The sequence below is a fragment of the Zosterops lateralis genome (genome assembly GCF_965231275.1).
Source record: "Zosterops lateralis genome assembly, chromosome: 3".
Lineage (NCBI taxonomy): Eukaryota > Metazoa > Chordata > Aves > Passeriformes > Zosteropidae > Zosterops > Zosterops lateralis.
Window position 1 is genome coordinate 35646015 of NC_139764.1, and position 21860 is coordinate 35667874.

The 21860-nt window shown below is 36.7% G+C and overlaps 1 protein-coding gene across 1 annotated transcript in view; it reads left to right on the forward strand.

Moving 5' to 3' along the window:
- BIRC6 (baculoviral IAP repeat containing 6) overlaps nucleotides 1-21860 on the forward strand; it is a gene marked incomplete at its 5' end in the record, with an annotated part of 172856 nt that overhangs the window by 23251 nt on the left and 127745 nt on the right. Inside the window, 6 exons of the mRNA XM_083856975.1 lie at nucleotides 5-165; nucleotides 2007-2065; nucleotides 2757-4151; nucleotides 11973-12122; nucleotides 15323-15548; nucleotides 19941-20101. Coding sequence (XP_083713101.1) covers nucleotides 5-165; nucleotides 2007-2065; nucleotides 2757-4151; nucleotides 11973-12122; nucleotides 15323-15548; nucleotides 19941-20101 — 2152 coding nt within the window. The remainder of the gene's footprint in view (nucleotides 1-4; nucleotides 166-2006; nucleotides 2066-2756; nucleotides 4152-11972; nucleotides 12123-15322; nucleotides 15549-19940; nucleotides 20102-21860) is intronic.

A 21860-nucleotide genomic window follows, 5' to 3' on the forward strand; every position in this document is an offset into this window, starting at 1 on the left:
TCAGGTCCACTTAAAATTCGAAATCAATGCGTATGATCCTGCTATTGTGCAGCAACTTATGTTATCAGGAGAACAGAGCTCAGGGGTTGACTCAAGGAGACCAACACTAGCGTGGTTAGAAGATTCCTCTAGTTGCTCAGACATACCAAAATTAGAAGGAGACAGGTATGCTACTCTACCAAACGAGAAATATGAAATGCTTCTGTGTAAGTGGTAAATGCCATTTAGCAGAGTCATGCTTTGTGAAACACAAGGTTGGTCATTTTCTTTTCATGGAAATAATATTTTTAGTCACTCTGTATTTGTACACAATTCAACACTTGAAAAAGGCTAATCTAAATTTCTATTTTTTAAGCCAGTTTTCTGCTGTTCCGGTTTTATACTCCACTGTCAGAGAGATTGCAGATCTTGTTGCTGCCCTATGCTCATGTTTCAGAGGCAGAGTAAAAAGAGAAAGGAATATAAGTTTTGGATCAGCTTTTCATTTTAGTTATGGATTATATATTTCAAGTTTTGAAAGCAAAGGCTCCTCATGGACTTCTAGAACACACTTTTCTCTGGTTGCTTCTCTGTAATTTCTGGTTATGTCATTCTGAAAATAAGCTGTGTGAATGTGCTTCAAGGAATTTTACTTCCTTACATACTTTTAATACATGCATACAGACTCTGAACAATAAGATACTCCTGTTGCAAGGATTTGGATAAGCTTGAAGGGATACCAGCCAGTGCTTAGAAAGTGTGATGTGAGAAAAAGTAGTATTTCATGCTGTCAGTTACTGGGAACTCTTGTCTGTTATTGCCAAAGCTCAATAGAGTGAATAACTGTTGGAAAATTTAGAGCAAAAGTTGTCTGGGGAGTCTTGCTAGTTTACTGAATGTTTCTTCTTAAACTTCAGTGTTAAGGAGAAGGTAGAATACTGCTATATACACCAGGAGGTAATCTTTGGTTTTAAGCTTGGTATGATATCTGCAGTAGTGCAGAATGAATGTGAAGCTTGCTCTTCTGCTGACATGGGCAGCATCAGCAACTGCCTGGACTCTTACTGTAGCTTTAGGACTGGGAACTCCTTAATAGTTAAAGAATTGAACCAGTTTTGAGAGCTGAATAAAGGACAGTGCAATCATACTGCCTAGAGCTAAGCATTTTTCATTTCACTTAAACTACATGGAATTTACTGTCACTTCTCCACTTAAGGGGAGGCTGGATCAGAATCAAAGTATTGAATTTTGTCTGTCGTGTTGTGAAGTGAAGGTTGATCAGGTTTGGCCCCACAAAGGTCTGTTTCTTGGGGATGAGGAGTAAGCATCCAGTTTGTTGAAGTTTGAGGATCTGACTTGGTAGTGTGAGTAGTTATACCTGAAGCTGCAAAGGGGTTACTGTCTTTCCTGTGTGTAAGGAGCCTGAAATAGGAAGCAATTTCTTTTATTGGAAAAGTCAGATGCATTAATTATTTATATAGTCTTAGAACTACTCCGGGGCCTATTTATCTTGAAAAGGTGTCTTGAACAGAATCTGGTTTTACGACAAAATGATTTACCTGGCAGCGTTTTTAAAATCAACAACACTGTTCATCTCTTGTTTCAGTACTAGCTACAAAATGGCCTTGTAGACTTGAAGGCCAGTCCGTCAGCTCCACTTTGCAGAGATTGTTTTGAGGAATTTGAAGATGTCGATATTAATTCTTAGATGTCCTGACTGTATGGTTTTATTTTTCTTGGAAAGATTCCTGAGAATTGGCTTTCATTTTAATTCCATTTATGCCTGAATTGTAGGAAATACGATAGTAGAATGAGACAGAAATCTGGTCTGCTGGTTCAGTAATGGAGGAGAATGTCTTTATGTTGTTGGTGTCTGTGATGAACTCATCAGTGGATGAGCAATGCTGGCTAAAAGGAATGGCCAGTTATAGTAGACATTGTGTTTTTTATGAATTTTTATTAATTTAATTAAAAATAAGCATGCAGTTAGCATGTATATGGGGTCATTCATGCTTTTTTTTTTTCAGTGATGACCTACTGGAGGATTCAGACAGTGAAGAGCATTCCAGATCAGAATCTGTTACAGGTAGGTTATATCTGATCTGTTATATATATAATAGTTCAGAGGTGAAAGGGGAAATTCTTCTTTCAGGCTTTTAAAAAACCCCTGTCAAAACCAATGATATTATATTCACTGTATAAGAAAAAAGGAAAGGATTTCTCTTGAAAGGAATGCCAGTATTTAAGTTTGTGTGGTGGGGAGATTGCATGCTGGAGAGAAGAAAAACAACACTTTGTTAGTTAATAAATGTCTTAATTGACAACAGGCATTGCTTATCTTACTGTCAATAAAGCACACAAACCAAGACAGACCTTTCCTAGAACAGGAACAGCTGTACAAAACCCTTTAAATTGAGAGGATTTCCAGAAAGAGTTCCTGTGTCTTGATTGTTTCCCTAAGGGTATGCACTTTGATAAAGTATTTCTTCCTGAGGAAAGATTTTATATGGAAGCAGAACAGTGCTATGCATGGTGTTCTTGTGTTATTTTCTTAGAGGTTGAGTCAGAAATTTGGGGAGGGAAGTGGGAGGGAGGACTACATGTTTGTTTTCTATAATCTGGTTTACGTCTTTTAGTAAGGATCACCAAGTGGAGAAAAAAAAGACCATGAGATGTAGAAAAAGGTCCTTTTTTTCCAACAAACAGTAATATATACAGTATGATTCCTGTTTCATCTTTTGAGCATTTGTGTTATGTTAGATGTTTTTGTTTTAAAGGACACACATCACAAAAAGAAACTATGGAAGTCAGCCTTGATATAACAGCTCTCAGCGTTCTTCAGCAACCTGAAAAACTTCAGTGGGAAATTGTTGCAAATGTTCTGGAGGACACAGTTAAAGATCTAGAAGAACTTGGGGCCAATCCCTGTTTGGCCAACTGTAAGAGTGAAAAGATGAAGGAAAAACATCTAGAGCAACACAACATTCCCTTTCCTTGTTTATTAGCTGGAGGTCTGTTAACATACAAATCACCTGCTACCTCTCCCGTTAGCAGTAACTCTCAGAGATCACTGGATGGCTTAAGTAGGACTCGAGGTGAGAGTGTCTCGGAACAGGGATCAACTGACAATGAATCCTGCACTAACTCAGAACTGAATTCCCCTCTGGTAAGGAGGACTTTGCCTGTATTGCTGCTCTACAGCATTAAGGAGTCTGATGAAAAAGCAGGAAAACTCTTTTCACAGATGAACAATATTATGAGTAAAAGTATACATGATGATGGTTTCACAGTTCCACAGATCATTGAAATGGAGCTGGACAGTCAGGAACAGTTGCTGTTGCAGGACCCCCCTGTGACTTACATCCAGCAGTTTGCAGACGCTGCAGCCAACCTGACATCTCCGGACTCGGACAAGTGGAGCTCCATGGTTCCCAAGCCCGGGACTTTGGTTCAGTGCCTGCGTCTGCCCAGGTTTGCAGAGGAGGAGAACCTGTGTGTGGATTCAATCACACCTTGTGCAGATGGAGTTCATCTGTTAGTAGGACTGCGGACTTGTCCTGTCGAATCTCTGAGTGCAATAAATCAAGTAGAGGCCTTGAATAATTTAAATAAATTAAACTCAGCGCTATGTAATAGAAGGAAGGGGGAACTAGAATCAAGTCTTGCTGTAGTGAATGGCACGAGTATTGATGTAATCCAGCATGAGTCACCAGCAGATGTACCAACTCCTTTAATAATTCAGCCTGAACAGAGAAGTGTTAGCGGTGGATACCTAGTGCTTTATAAGATGAATTATGCCACTAGAATAGTTACTCTAGAGGAGGAACCAGTAAAAATCCAGCATATCAAAGACCCCCAAGACACAATTACCTCAATGATTTTGCTCCCACCGGATATATTGGATAATCGAGAGGACGACTGTGAGGAGCCTGTAGAGGAAATACAATTAACTTCTAAAAATGGCAGTGGGAGAGAGAGAAGATCTGAGATCTCTACTCTTGGGCACCTGGTAATAACTACTCAGGGAGGATATGTAAAAATACTAGATCTTTCAAACTTTGAAATTCTGGCCAAAGTGGAGCCACCTAAAAAAGAGGGCACTGAGGAGCCGGATATGTTTGTCTCTGTGATATACTGTTCGGGCACAGACAGATTATGTGCATGCACCAAAGGTAAGATTTTTTGTCTTTTTTTTTTTAATTAATGATTTTACTGTATTTGGATTATGTTACAGAATTTGGAATCTAAATTTCAAATTCCACCGAATTTACATCCAGTTTAATGGTCTAGGAGGCATGGGCTCTAGTTAATTCCTCACCTTAAATGTCAGTTTTCATCTCTAGAATGGCAGTAATTCTTGTGTGTGTCTTAATTCTTGAAGAGGCACAGGTTAAGTGCAAAACAAATAAAAGTCATTCCTGTATGTAACTATTTCTATGATAGAGAAATCCCATTTCAGAACAATGTCTTCTGCCTGTAATTGATGACATTCAAGAGAGCAGAGAAGATAATGCTTTTATACCTTACCCTCTAGTGTATTTTCATTCATGTAGCATACTGCTGATTCTGCTTCAGCTTTTTGCAATTGGGATTGTACTTTCTTGAGTGTTAGAGCCAGACAATCCATGCAAGATTCTTAAGTCTTTTATTCCAAATGAGCACAAGGCATTTTGGGGAAGGGGGCTGGTAGGAGGGGAGTGTAATACAAGTCCAGGTAATGAGTACTTTGTAAAAGTCCCCATTTCCTTGTGTCACATTGGAACACTGGAAACAGCTCTGGCTGTCATCCAGCTGAGTTCCTCCACGTCCCAGTGTTCTGTTTAGTTCATCTGCAGCTGATTGCAGCTCTGGAGGAAATGCTTACGATCTCAGAGGGGCTAAGCAGATGGGATGGTTCATACATGTCAAATAAATTTGTGCCAGTATCATGTTGAGCTTCCTCTTTACTAGAAGGATTGAAATTGATACATTTTTTCCTTTCATGATGGTGTCACACTAATTATAAAGTCCTCCTATGAGCAGTTGTTAAATCAGATTTACTTGTTATTTCCAGCAGATAAAGTCAAGTTTATTGTGAACATATCAGTTTTCTTAAAAGCTTTCTCACTCACCTACAAAGATTTCTAGAAGTGGGCATTTCAGATTTACTTTTTAAATACTAATGACAACATTGGAAGTTAGTAACTAGTATTTATGTTGGCAGATTCCCAAGGGTAATATTCGTATTTACTAAATTGTTTTCTTTTGGTGACTGCTTTTGAAGAAATATCTATTAAACTATTTCAGCTGTGTTTAATAATGCATGCTTTTTCCTAGTCAAAATGGAACTCTAACTGAAATATTAATTGTCTTTAAACACTGTTATATCATATCCATGTCATAACAGTTTTCACCTTATACTTAGCTGATCAAACTGCAATCTCATTGAAAAGACCTCCAAACAGATTTTTTTTTTTCTGCAGGATTTTATTACTATCAGTTTCTTTCTTTCATCAAATCTGTTTTGCCTTTCTTGTGTTGTAACATTCATGATAAAAGTTAAAGGGCTTATTGTGCATGGTACTTTTCCATCCATTGTTAGTGTGTATGGTAATCACATTCTTGTAGCTTTTGGTGTTATCTAAACCTCTTTGGGTCGTGGAGTATAAGATATACAGGTCCCTTGAGCTGGCAGCATTTGTTCTGTGTGTGTAGTAGTATTTTGTCTCTGCCTAGATAACCACCATCTCTGTTACTGGCTGGAGAATACTTCTGTCTGCCTTGTAATGGACAAGCACATCATTCTGCTTTTGCAGTAAATCTCTCAGGATTATAATGCCCATCTACTAATTCATCAATAGCTTTTTTGGATTTCTTTTGTTCATGCTGCCCTTAAGATCATTGAGATTTTGGGGAATCTTTTCTTCTGTAGCCCAGTGTGCTACAGGTGTCAAGTCAGCCTGCAAGGGTCGTCTTTTGAATATAATACTTTGTTTACTTAAAAAAAATCCACTGAATATTCTTATCTTACATTTTTACCCACTGTTTGGAACTTCCATTTTCTGCTCAGCCATGGGCTTTGGAGTTCATTATTTTCATTGTTTAAATGTCTTTAGAGGCTTTCAATTTCTATTCATTTTTTAATATTTCAGTCATTGTTATATGTTTCTCACTTTGGAGAAATTAAGTCCAAAGCCATCATAAATACATAGGGGTCAATGTCCATTAGAAGTCTGGATTTCAGGATCTGATGCTAGGTATTTCTGAAGCCTCAGAGTCAAAACATGCCAAAATACATCACTTGGTAAAGAATGACTTGAACTGAAAGTTTTATAAATGAGGCATAAAAAGTATAAAATTCAGGAACGCTAGAAGACAAAGCAAATCAAGAACCTCAACTATTAATGAAACCTTTAAAAATCCTCTATCTTACTGTATGTTTGAGTAGCTTAATATATGGAATAGGCTTTGCATAATTTTCCTTGTCTTGAATAATAATCATCCTTTAAACTTTTGCATTAAATGGGTAGAATTTCTTGCTTAGCTAGGTGGCTGAAGATGGAGGTTTTTGCTGTTATCATTTTTTCTTAAGTGCTGTTTTCTCAGGCTTCTTTGCAAATCACTTTGAGGTGTTTGCTCCTCTAGGTTTACTGCCACAAGTGGGATGGTGCCTGCAGTCTGACAGCATTAGAAAGATACACTGAAAGTAGAATGTATTCACTGTACTCACTGATGTGTTCAACGTTATTCTGTCTAGAAAGGAGCTTGTAGTGCAAAGACATAAATGAAGATGTTAAGTGAAAGTTTTGGAGCATACATGCTTTGGAAATGCTTGGATGATGTTGGAAAATATTCAGGCATGAGCAGTGTATTCTTTCCTGTATACTTGTTTGGGATGTCAGAGTAGGCAAAGAGATACTTTTATGTCTGAAGGTTCTGCATGCAGAATAGCATTTTCTTCTGTTTCTCCTGCTTGTTTGATATATTATTTTCATTGGTAAATGCTATAAAATGTTTCCATAGCTGCTCTAAGATATGACTGAAAAAGAAACCTCTGTGTGAATGGGCGCTTCTGATCTGGAGTGGTTTTATGGAAAGATGTTTTAGACCTGCATTTGATGTCATCCATCTTTGTGAGTCACACTTCAGAATGTTTCCTCTTGGTGTCAGCTTCAGGTACTTACCTGTTTCTGCCAGGATTACCTGAGCTTGACCTGGGGGAAAGTGTGCAAGTATATTTTTGGTTCCAGTTCCATTAAGCAAACATAGTGAACTTTAATATCTTTGTATTTTGCTTTCTTTTCCTCCCCTTGGCCAAGGTAGACTGTATTTAATATCCCTCTTAGCAGTGCTTTGTCTGCTCTCATGTGAGGCTTCAGATGTTTTCTTCTGTGTTATTAATAACTGAGTCTTACCTCTACTTTTATAATGTTCAAAATAATAAGTAAGAAATTAAGTAATTTCTTTACTCTAAAACTAGGCAGCAGGTACTGTTTTTGAACAGGGATACACCTGTAGGGTGTTTTTTTGATATTTAAAGTCTATTATCTTATGTTTAAGAGGGTCAGATATAGTTTCTGACTGCTATTTCTGCTCACCTGGAATTTTGAATGTCTTACGTGATAACATTTTAAAGGTGCTACAATATAACAAGGGTTTTTTAGTCCCTCCTTTTTGTAGGAAGAAGTATTTTTTTAGGCTGGATCTTGGTATGTCCAGAGTGAGTTGCCTATGCTGATATTTCTTATCTGCAAGCCTGCCAGAACTGGATGGCACTTGGATACATTTAAGAATTGATTCCCCCAAATCTGGTGCTTTTCATTTAAAGCAGCTTTCTTGCTCTTCACTTGTAAATAGTGTAGTAATCACACTCTAATTTTTTCTGATTTAGTTTGGATATCTTATTTGCATCTTCGTTGTCATTAGGCTTTGTCTGCCCTGTGTGCTGTGTATTTGAAGTTCAGGAATCAATTCAGTATTTTCCATTTTCTACCTATTTCACTAATGGAGTCTAATAGGATTGGAGAGAGGTCAAGTTTTTTTCCATATTAGAATTAGTGTTGGAAGTGGTGCTAAGAGGTCATCTTCAATTATGACACTTAGCTGTTCAGAAATAGAGTACTGATCACCGTTCTCAAGCATCTTCAAGATGGAGATTTAACAGTCTTCTCATGAAATTTCTCCTGATGCATGCTGTCCTAGGGGATGATTTTTCTTAGCTGGTGTTTTGCCTCTATCATCTTTGTCACTGGAGTCATAGCTGTTGTACCATTCATCATGAATATGGTAAAGAGATTTCTTAAAAAAAGGAGGGAGTTTATTTAGGTGCTGTCCTTCTCCAGCCATTTGTTTTCTCAAGGTAAATATCTCCAATCCTTTCAAACTTAAAAGAAGAAAAAACCAAAGCAACCTTTAGTTTCCCCTCCCAAAAAATCCAGTCAAATCAGTCCACAGGTTTCTTGATGAGGTATGCAAAACCAGGCCCAGTTATCAGAGAGATGAATTCCTCAAGCAGCTCTTCAGTCTGTACATACCATGTGTGTGTATACATAGTGGAATGTTTGCACTTTTGAGCAGGAAATTGAATCAGGTTTATCATCTGACTCATAAGAACCTCTTCTACAGAACTCCTGTCTAGCTGATTTTTTTTTTAAAATCCTGTAACAAGGTTTTTAATTATTTCTTTCTAGACATAGTAGCTGTCACTTGTCTCTGTTCAATTGCATTTTATTTTTTTCTAAGTCGAGACAGAATTTCAAAGCTAAAATCTCCTAGACTGGTTTAAATTGGAGTGTCTCCAAGTGAGGCTTTGGGATAGCTTTCTTGATGACATTTTTCGGGTGTTCTGAACTTGCACATTTAGAGCTAACCAGTGACAAGAGAAGGAGGGGACTATAAGTTGATTAGTGCATAGTTTCCTGTGGTATGGCTTTGTTTTCTAATTCCTTTTAACTAATTGGATATTGCTCAGCTATGTCATTGTGTTGTGATTTGCTAATGACAATGGTGTCACTCTTCCCAAACTCCTTGTAGAGGGCAGGAATATCTCCTCAGATTGGCTTTACCTGCAGTGGCCATAGTCTCTGGCATGCTCCCTAGCTTCTTCCAGTGCTGCTTTCATGGAACCAGGAACTGTTTTCCCAGAAGGAAGCCTGTGATTTATTTGAATGAATTAACGATTCTTGTGTTCTGTTTGTATTGCCCACCACGTTCTTGAGTGCATGCAAATTGCCAGTTTTAAATACAGTTCAGAATTAAATTAACAACATTTTGATTGTGTTACCTGTTTTTTTGAAGGAAGTATAATTATGCTAGTTTCCAATTTGTCTCTTTTGTGATGACTGAGTAAGTCATTGTCAGCTTTCATATCTTCCTGGTAGCACAACAGAAACACTTATTGCCTCTGTCAAAGTGATACAAGCAGAGGTGCCTTAGATAAACTGCTCCTTGAGATATTTGCTCCCTGGCTAGAATTAAAAAGCACTGGACGAGTCACTCTTTCAGTGTAGTACTGCAAACAATAGTAGTAATACAAGGGAAAAAAAAAAAAAAAATAAAGAGCAGCATTGACTTCCTGCACAGATTTTTTTCACTGGCACTTGAATATTGGAACTACAGTATCATTGAAACAAATAATGGAGCATGCATCATCAGAAGGTCATCTTTGGATGTTCTGTGAGAGGAAATGCCTCCTTAGTGATACAGAGGCGCAGCCAACTACAGTCTTTTGGAAAAGTGTGCATAAGCAGAGGCTAATACTGTACAACTGAAGTTTCATGGTAAATGTCTTTACACAACCTTTTTAAAAACAAATATGAGGAAGTGAGGTATCTGAAGTTTAGGACAGACTTTTTCTTGGAAAAGTGCTGGAATCTTTCAGGAATGCAGGGATTATGACTATTCTCTTATATGAAAAAAAATGGTAAGGGCTAAGGACATTTTTGCTGCTGAGCAGTAAACAAAGTGACATAGAAACTAAGGTTTGAATTACTACCAGGTGAAGCTGTCAGCATCTGTGTTTTCTAATGTGTCTCTATTTCTCTTTGAAGTTTGAGGGAAATTGCTTATTTATGAGCTTTTTAATTTCAAGGAAACTCACAAGTGTTATTTGCTAGAACTGCTTTTCCCCCCTCCACTCTTGAGGTCTGCCTGGGATGTACTGCTCTGCACCAAGGATATGTGGTTTGAGGCTGAGAGAGAGGGAAGTGTGGGCTTCTTAGTGGATCTGAGTTAGAAAAGACACACCAAGAAATGGCTTAATGGAATAGCTGTTTTGAGAAGATAGACTAAAAAGATAAATAAAGATATGAGAAAATCTCCCATCCCTTCAGTTCCAGGAATACTACATTTGTACATTACACAGACACCACTGGGGTGGATTTTCCCACAGCATAATGCACTGATCCTGTCCATAGGGTTTTGTCCATTTTGGTCATTTGAGCAATTTGTTATTCTGTCTTCATAAAAAAGTGAGTTTATTAAGCCATTTGTTGTCGGGCCTTTCTTGGTGAGATCACAAAAAAAACCCCAACTGAGTGAGTTCCCTCTGTGCCTCACACAATTTCTCTGCCTCCCTGTGCTTCTCTATCACTCTGTTTCACTCTCCTCAGCCCTCACAGTACAGGACATATACCTGCTTTTATCTTGAGGTTTTATTATATTTTTATTCTCGAGTTTCTTTGTTTCAGTTTACCTGGATATTTTGTATAACAGAGTTTGTCATAGTGTTAGTCAGATGCTGAGGGTCAGTCTGGTAATTTTTCAGAAAAATTACATAAGACCCATGCTTGGATTTGCCTCTTGTTTTGAATCCTACTGATTTGACTTTTTGTAACTTCTGGAACTGGTAACAGCTCTTCTCACCCCATCCCCCCAGCGTTATGTAAAGTTAAACATTCCTTCTTCATGACTTAGAGCAGAAGGAGAGGAGCGGCCCAGGGAGCTGGGGTTGATTAGTCTGGAGAAAAGGAGGCTCAGGGATAACCCTGTCATTCTGGACAACTACCTGAGAGAAGCTTGTAGTGAAGTGTGGGTTGGCCTCTTCTCCAAAATAACAAGTGACAGGATGAGAGGAAATGGCCTCAAGCTGCTCCAGGGGAGGGTTGATACTAGGAAAAATGTTTTAACTAAAATGGTTGCCAAACACTGGAACAGGCTGCTCAGGGCAGTGGTGCAGTCACTTTCCCTGGAGGTATTTAAAAGATGTGCAGATGTGGCATTCAGAGATGTGGCTTAGTAGTGGACTTGGCAGTGCTGGATTAATGGTTGGACCTGATGATCTTGGTGCTCTTTGGTTCTATGACTTCTCTGTAAATGATAGAATTGATCTATGTGTATCTGTAGTGCTGACTAATGGGCTCAAATGATTCCATGATTTGGAATGATTTGATTCTCAAATGATTCCAAACTTCCATTATTACACTGTGTCCATTGAAAATTTTGGACTTTGCTCTTTTGTCTGTTGACTTGATCAGTGGTTTAATTGAAGGTTTGATGAAATAATGTGGAGAGCTCCTTAGTTAGGAGAATTCAGAGTAATTAGTTTAATTTTCAGTTTTCAGATACTGAATTTTTAAAGGAAGTTTATGCACTCTGTAAAGATGAGGTAGTGTAGGCCTTCACTTGACATGGTAGAATATTTTCTGTTATAAGCATGATTTGGGTTACAGGAATTATCATAATGGTTAGGATTTTTGGTTTCTATTGAGGTTGCCTTTGTTAATTGCCTTTTAAAACCCATCCCCCCATATAGTTTTTACCTTTGATGGTATTTGCAACTGCAGTATTTCTGTAGTTCTGTTTTGCATTTTCCCTGAAAAAAATGTAATAAAATTGTAATAAAAATGTAGTAGTTGTAAAGCAAAATAAGTATTCCTGTATGATTTCACTGATTTCAGGTCCTGCATAAATATGTTGTAATTGCATAGCAGTTCAAGTGCAAGCCTGTCTTGTGAGTTGACTTTAGCTGTATACCTGTCCAAACTTCCTTCTTTTGTTGTCTGTGATGATTTTAGGTGGAGAACTTCATTTCCTTCAGATTGGAGGGACCTGCGATGACATTGATGAAGCTGATATACTTGTAGATGGATCCCTGTCCAAAAACGTAGAACAGTCATCAGAAGGCACCAAGCCCTTGTCCAACCCTTCTAGTCCAGGCATTACAGGTAAATTACACGTGTGTACATGTATCAAAATGCTTTTGTCATTTTTGAAAGTTGCATCTGAACATGACTTGCAGTTATTTTAATAGTATGCTGCTTTATAATTTTTTTGCTGCCCAAAGTTAGAGTTCTTTAATTGCTGTATGTCTGTCACTGGGTGTGTACAAGCATAACACTGCAGCACTTTCTGATTAAAAAAAACCAAAACAAAACACTTGGACATTTTCCAGTCAACCTGTGATTTTAAGTGTGGCAGACTGTATTTGTGCGACCCTGATTTTATTCCTCAAGAGTCAGTTGAAGGAAGGAAGAGATGCCTTTTGTCATAAGTTTATTTGTAAGCAGCATTACAGCAGTTGCTTTGAGGACTGAATTTCTCCTGTTCCTCCTCTTTTTCACCAAAGAAGCCATTCCTGAAGTTTGAAGATCACTAGAAAATAAACTGTTGTACATGTGTGAGGGGGGGAAAAAAGTCTATGGCTTTCTTCTGCACCTTTCTTTTGCTAATGGCAAATAACACAAAAAAGAATATAGATGTGAAGGACATAGATGTCCTCCAAAGGATGCACTCCCTGCATAGTAGCTTATCAGCAGACCTAAGTGACTTCCAGGAAAATGGTAACTGACTATCCTGATGAGTCAAATAGATGATCATTACTGTTTCACTTCTGCCAGTACTACAAAGGGAAATTTTCTCCTTTTTTTAATCTGTTTCCCATCTTGCATTCAGTATAGTCTTGAATATGACTTACTGGAATAGAAAATTGATTTGTGTATGTATAGACTTCAAAGTAGCTGTATTTTTAGATTGTCCAAAAGCTGCAGGTCCTCCTTTAGGTAGCCATATAATTTAGACATTGTAGTCTTGCTTTAGTGGTTTCCAAAGAGGTGTTAGGTATACAGTAACAATTAGATAAACTGAGTAATATTTTGCTGTGGCATCAAACTGAATCCCTTCAAGCTCTGAGAAAAGCTTAATAGTCATAAGAAGGCAGTGCTGAAGTGAGGGGTCTGGGTGGGAATTATGAAAACCAAACTGTGGTTGCAGAACTCTTGAGGATGCTCAAGTCAATGATACAGGACTCTTAGCAGACATGAGAATGATGGTTAGGGCTGTGTAAACCTCTTCAGTACTGAGCTTGTCAGGACTTGTGTGGATTGTGATCAGCCTTTGAATTAGAATATCAGTGTTGCTTCTCTTTTGGTCTTGCATACTAAAAAACAGAAAAAGTGTTTTCTTCCACTTCTGTCTTAGCATGTTTTCAGACAGAGACACAGCTCAAGTGAAAGGTTTCTGTTTGGGGAAATGAACTCCTGCAACAAGCAGAAACTCCTACTCATATATCACTCCTTTATATAGTGGGCTTTGTGTGTTTATTTTTCTCTGTTGTTTGCATGCTAGAATCTGTTTCTTGCATTTTATTTTCCAGCCTGAATTTGCAACTTGGATGCATTTTAAATTTTATTATTTTAAGAGAAAATAAGTTAATCTTATAGCAATCTTAGATTACTGTTTCCTTTTAAGGTGCAGAGGTTTTTTGTGGTGAAGTAATCAAAAAGAATGCGTTTTTCCAAAGTGAATTAAACAAGAATGTTAGTTTTCCTAACCAGTTTAAAACCAATTTTCACGTTTGCTGTTAGAACTTTGTCTTGTTATAATACTTTGTTAGAATATAATAAAAGTGTTAAAATTTTTAAAACAAGCCAAGTACACTTGACAACAGTGAAAAGTTGATTCCTTCATTTTTCAGTTTTAGGGGTTGATGGCATGTTTGTGGTTGCTCTGAATACTCAGAATTTGGATTTGTTTCTGTTGGAGGAGGAAGGAGAATGAAGCAGAAAAATCCAGTCTGCTCAAAGATAGACTTGTACAGTTTGAGCAATGATCTCACTTCTCATTGCAGTGTCATCCAGCTAATGAGGTTCACATTTGGCAGTTAAAAAAATGAAGGTCTTTGCTGTATTATTGAAATTCAATTTCTAAAGCATTTCTAATTTCTTTGGCATTTTCCTGCCTCTGAGATTGAAAAGTAGAAATCATTATAGTTGCACTGAGAGTGAATTTATTACCTGTCCAAGTGTCTCACCTCAAACTCAACCTGGATTGTTTTTCAAGATACTTTCTAGGTTCAGGCTTCACAGCAAGGGTGGTATTTATGTTGATGTATTATTGTCTCCTCACCCCAAGTGGTGACAGTAGTAATCAGGTAGCAAACTTTTTCCTTTTGAAAACCACAATTTCTTTACAAGTAAAAGCTTCTCCTTCAAAACACATTTTTAAGAGAAAATACTCAAAATACTAGAAAATATACATTGTGCATGGCTTATTGTCCCCCAGGTTTAGTTGGCTGGGGTTCTTTGGTTGGTTGGGGTTTTTTTCAGGGATTTTTTGTTGTGGTTGGTTGATGATTTTGTGTGTCTAAGAAAATCTGATGATCAAGTTTTGGTTTCTTTGTGGTTCCATTAGGTGTTTGACTTCCTGGGATATTTTAGTTTTCAATACTTCAGTTGTTTCCTTGGTACAAGGCCTAAATATAAAGACAAGAAGACAAAATAATTGTCAAGGCCCAGTGTTTTTTAAGTGCTTAACCTAAAGCATGTTTGTTTTTCACTTACCCCTCCTGTAAACTAAACTGGGAACCTTCCACAATGTTCTAGTGATCCACCATAAAATAAGACTATATCGATAATCAGGGGCCAAAGTAATGTTTTAAACAGTGATAAATTGCATAGTAATTCTGTATGTCTGTTTTCATTAAATATATATTTTTATTTATCTGAGTCAGTAGGGATATTACAAAAATGTTTATCATTTGATAAATGATAAATCAGCTTTACATCTTCAAAGTATAGCTGTCTAATTACCTATTCCTGATGCCTCTGGCTGAATCCCAGACAGCGTGCTCAGAGCTCTCAGTATTTAGAAAATTTATTCCGAGTGAACTGCCTTCAAAGGATACAGGCTTCAAGGCTGGGATGTTTGGTTGCTTGTGTTGGGATTTTTTGTAGTTGTTGTTTGTTTAGGGTGGTGCTTTTGGGGTGAGAGGGAGTTTATTATTATTCTTTTTTTAACTAAAAAACCTTCGTAGGACTTGTAGTCCATTTTTCCTATAGCAGTTCTGATATATTTTGAACTATTTTTCATAGGATGTTCTGAAAAAAATATCTATATAGTAATGAATGTATGTGTTGTAATTATTCAGGAGTTGATCTTTTGGTGGACCAGCCATTCTCCCTTGAGACGTTGACTTCCCTGGTGGAACTGACCCGTTTTGAGACGTTGACACCACGGTTTTCAGCTACTGTCCCTCCCTGTTGGGTGGAAGTCCAGCAGGAGCAGCAGCAAAGGAGGCATCCTCAGCACCTGCACCAGCAGCACCACGGGGATGCAGCTCAGCACACCAGGACTTGGAAGCTGCAGACGGACAGGTACGTAGGGGGACAGTGCATGAGGAATTGTGTGCATTGCTGAGCTAGTTGGTGTACCTGTACTACCACAAATTTAATGCAATTTAATTGTTTTTAACTAGTGTACAGGTTTAAGAACATGTGTTTTTCAAAGGTGATGATCCCTATTTGGCAGTTTGCATTAAAGGTGTTGATGAGAATGCCATAGGCGTTTTAATGGACCTTGAAACAAATTGAAGTCAGGTTTTGAATTGGTGGATTTTTATTTGCCAAATGTGGTCATTACATTATATAATTAGACAAGCACATTTGCCAGAATTAGAGATATTCTTGATAGTTTCCTGCAAAAGTCTGATTCACCCTTCTTATGTATACACACATTTTTAGTACATTATTTAATCGGAAAATGCAAACTGTGGGTGCAGTGTGACTAATTAGTTGACCTAAATGAAATCATATTGTAGTTTACTTGAAAATGTGAAGGTAGAATCTGGCATTATGTCTGTTCAAGTTAAATCTTTATATATGAGACATTTAAGCACTCTAGAGCCTTAGTAGTGCTAAAGCTTAGGCAGTATTTTCATTGAAATGAGCTGCACCAACATGGTATGTGTAGCAGGACATGGTTTTTTACACGTGGCATGAGAACTTGGGATTCCTCTGGGCTCCTAGATAAGACTACAACAGTGTTCTAGTCTCCTTGAAAGATTGCTTAAAACCTACCTGAAGTAGCTTTGCATAGTGTTTTGTTAAAAATGCTTGCAGAAACAAAATGTAGATAGAAGTTTTTTTGTTTTATTAAGGGACGTGCATAAGACACTACAGGATCTTTTAGGTCAGACTGCTACACATTTGTTCCACTGATGGATAACATTTTGATTGTCATGTAGACTTGAAATAGCAATAAAGTGAAAATAATGAAATGGCCAAAGAGTGCTAGGGAAGCTAGAGGTCACGTCTGGTGCAAAATAAAAAGCATGTCGTATAAACAACTGAAAGATAGCATGTGATAATGAAGCATTCCAGGTGGGGAAACACATAATAGATGCAGGCATTTCCACAGCTGACAAATAACAGGAGCTGGACTTGCTCTTAATAAATGTTCGTAAGCTACAGTTGAAAACTTGCCATGCATTATAGGCTTTAAAGCCTTTATTTATCATGTTGTTTTGCTTTGTGTAAGTCAAATATTCTGTGTGTAGGAAGTGGAAGGGAAATGATTCTTTGCAAAATAACTTCCAGTCAAAACTATAGATTATCCAGATGTGTTCAATAACAGTTGAAAAGTAAAAAGCTATCAATATGAAGGTACAAGGAAGCAAGCTATGAAGGGTAATAGTTGTTAATTGGAAGGGCATAAGTGGAAAATTAGCTTATGAATATTGTTTCATTAGAGGAAAAGAATTATGCCTGCTGCTAAATAAAACAGAGTCGTAAAGAGGAAAAGTTAGAAGTATTGGTTTAGTACTGGAAATCTTTGACAGCTGCTATATGACTCATGATGAAAATTATTAAATTACAGTTCCTTTGTTCTTAGGGTAGAATCTTAAGATTGAAAGCCATATTAGCTCTTAATTAAAAGTTATCTGGGAAGAAACTTTTTGATTTCTGGATTATTTTTTTGGTTGTTAATATGAGGTTCTTTTTATCTCCTTTTTGAGTGCCTCATACTGATACCTATCACAATGTGGGATTACAGTGTTAGATGGATGAGTAATACAATTTGATATGGTAATTCTTTTGTTTCTCAAATAGATAGAAAGAGATAATCCTGTAACTGGTTTTTTTTAGAAAATGGCACTATATTACAATTCTACTTTGTTATTTTAAAAAGGCTGTGCAACAAAGAAAACAGAAAAGCAGAGTCTGGTTCACCCTGTGAATTATCAAAATATCAGTATTGTCCCCTCATGTATCATATAACTGGAATGTTAAATGAGGTTAATTCTTGTAAAAGAGAGGTACATGAATTCCTAATATGCATGGATAAAACACTAACATCTGAGTTTCCTGGCTTTATCTCAGATTAATGTAGGATGCATTCCTCTTATGGAGACATATTTGGAAATACATGAAAGAAGGAAGAACTAGATATTGATGTTCTTTCCAGTGTTTAACCTCTGGAAATGGCTCTGCAGTTCAAAGTTCAGTTGCAGTGGAAGATTGGAGAGTGAGATGTTCTAGAAAAGGAATGAATAAGTGTGTTGGAAAATACCTTGTAGTTGGTATTTGATGGTATATTGGTGGTATATGATGGTATATTGGTGCTTAGAACACAGTATGGATTGTATGTTCTTCTTTAGAAAAAATGCTATACATTTGGAAGTGTTTCAAAGGTAGAAGAGTTCCTAAAAGACTTTGCATTAGATTATCAGAGAAAAGTGATATTTAGGGTAGATATATAAGATATGAGAAAATAATAAGGAAGTAAAATAATTTGTTTGCTACTTTGAAACTTTGCACGTGCATTAAAGCAGCCTATGAAATATTGAAAGAAAACTTTAAAGGCAAGTCTTTTAACTAATCACGGAATTAGATTGTGAAGTTTATTAGAGGTATAAGAGGAGGTATGCTAGAGATATAAGAAGATCTCTTAACTGCTGGATTAATGTGAGACCTTCATGGAGATTCTTTATTCCATATGTGCCTATTGAGCATCTGCTGCTCAGTTCTGTCAAATACAGATTTCTGGGCTAGACAAATAACAGTTGTAATTCACTGTGGCTGTGTGCACTGTATGCAACACATAGACTACAAAAGACTGCTGCAGATAAAGTGGTTTATTATTAATTTCTGGCTTTGTACCAGATCTTTAACTAAAACTGGATGGGTAGAATATTACTTTATGTTTCAGAAGTTTGGCTCCTTGGAGTGTCTTATTTAGTCCATGCTATGCAAAAAAACCTCCCCCAAACCTCTCTCTGTTTGGCACTGGATTATGTGTTCTCCAATCTAGAGGAAAGGCATGACTGATTCTAAATATTTAGTGTTACAGTTGCTAACAGAAGTTTTAGGGGTTTTTTCCCTCCAGAGCAGTGGGATAAGTTTTCATTATATTCATTATATTTTATTTACTTGTGTTTACTTGTGTCTTCTGTTTATTTACTTGTGTTAGCTGAAAAATTTTCACTGCTACTTCTTGAATCATAACCACAAATTTACTTCTGTCCATCTTTTGCTTCTGTCCATCTTTCCTCCCCAGATCTGTTTTTCTATGCTACGTGCTCTGGAAAGCTGATGTGCCGTTTCATTACTTGTACCTCATATCTCTTTTAAGATGTGTTACATGTGCCTGAAGAAGATCTGACTGTCAGGGATATTACTGTAAAGAAATAAATACATTTGCACCTTCCATAGTTTGTTTTAAAATGGTTTTCTGCATAATGCTCACTGTGTAGCATGCTATTGAGTTAAAATACCTATTTGTGAATTAGATGTTAGAAAGATGTCTCAAAAATATTTATAGGAGCATACTCAGTTTCTTAGTGTTCTCAGTTATACAACTAAATAAGTATATCAAAATTACATTTTAAAAAATTATTTGCTGCTAAATTAGGGAGATAAAGAGGTTCATTTAGTTTTAAAAATGTACACAAACAGGAGAATTGACACATAATTAGTTTTAACATCATTGCTCTTTGCTTTGAACTATTTTTTGCAAACCTGTGTATTAAACTATGGAATGGATCATCAAGGGGTACTTGCCTCAAGTTTACACTTTCAGTATAAACCAAACTTGTCTTCAAAACAAAAATATGACTTAATAAAAGAAATCTGTACCCTTTTGCACAGCAGAGGCTTCTGAGTGTGCACCTGGTAAGAAGCACTTTTCATCCTGTATGAATTATCAAATGTGCTTTAAAAATAATTTGCAAATAGTATTTTGAGTCTCCTGTGTGTTGATTTTGTACCACTGGAAAGTGACATTGGTAAGTGTTAAAGAATGGATAAGGGCAACTTAAGAGAGATTACAGGGTAATCATGCTGATCATGCTTTCATACCCTTCACTAATTGATAGGTCTTCTTTCAGTGTTGTGTTTGCTTTTTATTCTTATACTTTTTTTCATGGAAACAAGTAACTGGTGTTTCTAGTAGTATGAAAACCTTTACCTTACTGCAGTAATGGTGATAGCTCGGGAATCTTTCCACTTCTGCTTTTATGTGAACATTGCTTCTCCCTGTCATCAGTTGGCATTTTAAGATCTTCACAAAATTAATGTGGTTATCTTGAAAGCTTTAAAGTTTGAAAGACTGCTACTTCAGAAATTCATGTGGATGTCAACTAAGGCAAAATAAGTTTTTCTTCTTGTTAAAGAGAATGTGCATAGATGCAGAATCGACTGTGTGATGCTGCCTGTGTGATTGGAATTTTCTCTGTACAGTGGGTCATTGTTTTCTTTTTTTCCTGACAGCAACAGCTGGGATGAGCATGTCTTTGAACTGGTTCTACCAAAAGCTTGTATGGTTGGCCATGTGGACTTCAAATTTGTTTTGAATTCGAACATCACAAACATTCCCCAGATTCAAGTGACTTTACTGAAAAATAAAGCTCCAGGCTTAGGGAAAGTCAATGGTAAGAAAAAACTAGGATACCTTTCAAAACATAATTTCTTTTCTCAAACTCATTATTCTCTGTAACCTATATCAGAAAAATTGCTTGTAACTGTGTAAGTATTTCACTATTACTGATTTATTCTGTTTCTCACTATTATGGGCTCTTTCATATTATCATGCTTGAATGAATTGGGGAGACGAACTGGGTAAACAGTTTGAAAATCTTGACATTTATACAAATAAAAGTACATAGCTCAAAAAGACTGACCTCAATTATAAATCTGTACTGCATGAATCCTACAGTCATTAAAAATAAGTTGTCAGTTGTAAATCATCCTAGAGACTGACTGATTAAACAAATGGTGCTCTTTTAACATGTTGATATAGTAAAAAAAATACACTCAGTTATTCCAAGTCACAGAAGGAGATTATTTACCAGTGAGAAAATAGCAAGGCTTTTCTTGATGGAGGTAAAAAAATCCCATGGCTTCCTTGGGAATTCTCTCATCATTTGGCTCATTAACTAAGTTATGTGAAAGCTGCAGTATCACTTCACCTTTCATTCCTTGCAGCTTTGACAGAGTAGACCAAAGTTAGGAACACTCTTGCATTGGGAAGTCTCCTAACTGGACTCTGAATCTTACTAGCTCTCAGGGAGCCTGGGAGGGGATAGCATAAATTGAAATGTCAGTTCTTTGATGTGGAAGTGCCTCCATTGGCATTTTCCTGTGGTGAGAACATTTATTTCAGGTCCTACTGCCTTATCTGCTAGGAGTTGAAGGTATTACATGCTGCAGCTCCTTTTGTTGAGGTATTAATTGCTTATCTTTGTCTGGCCACCTCTTTTTCAAATACTTCTGGGAACTGGCTATTTCAGAGAAATCTTGCTCTCAGATATTATGAAATTGCTTACTGGATATAAAACATGTTGAGGAGAACAGCAAGTATGATCATAAAAGCCCTTTTTTTCCCCCCCTTTCCTTTTTTTTTAATTGCTAAGTAAGACCATCCCACTTAAAAACAAGAGTAACAGCTGTAAATTTTGAAAAGGAATAGAGGCATTTCAAAGATCATTAACATGATTTCATAAAACTTCACTCTGTAGCATCCCCCAGTGTTTAACGGCAAAGAATGCATGCTGGAGATGCTCCCTTAAATACTGTAAACTGATTGTTACCCAAGAACAAAATGTTCTAGCATAGTAATATTGTATGAGAAAAGCCTATTCTTTTAGGGTTCAAGATGGTTTAGATTTAACAGAAGTGGTAGCTGTGACTGCAGGACAGCAGTCAACAGGTGTTCTTTCAGTTTCTTCGTGTTTTTTTTTTTTTGTTTTTTTTTTTTTTTTTGTTTTGTTTTTTTTTTGTTTTTTTTTTTTGGTTTTTTTTTTTTTTTTTTTGGTTTTTTTTTTTTTGTTGTTGTTTTTTTTTTGTTTGGTTTTTTTTTGGTTTTTTTGTTTTTTTTTTTTTTTTTGGTTTTTGGTTTTTTGGGGGGTTTTTTTGTTGGTTTTTTTTGGGGGGGGTTTTTTGGGTTTGTTTTGTTTTGTTTTTTTGTTTTTTGTTTTTTAAATCTTTGCTGTAATACCTTAATTTTAACATGTAGAGGAAATTTGTTCTATCAAAGGAAAAAACAGAATAGATTGTTCCTGTTTCTCTCCTGGATGGAACCTGCTTTGTTTTTAGCATGATTTCAGTCCATTTGCAGGTCTGGATGTCAGAATTAATCTGAAAATCTTCACCTATGGAAAAAAACAATAGAAGAAAAACTAAACTCCTTTC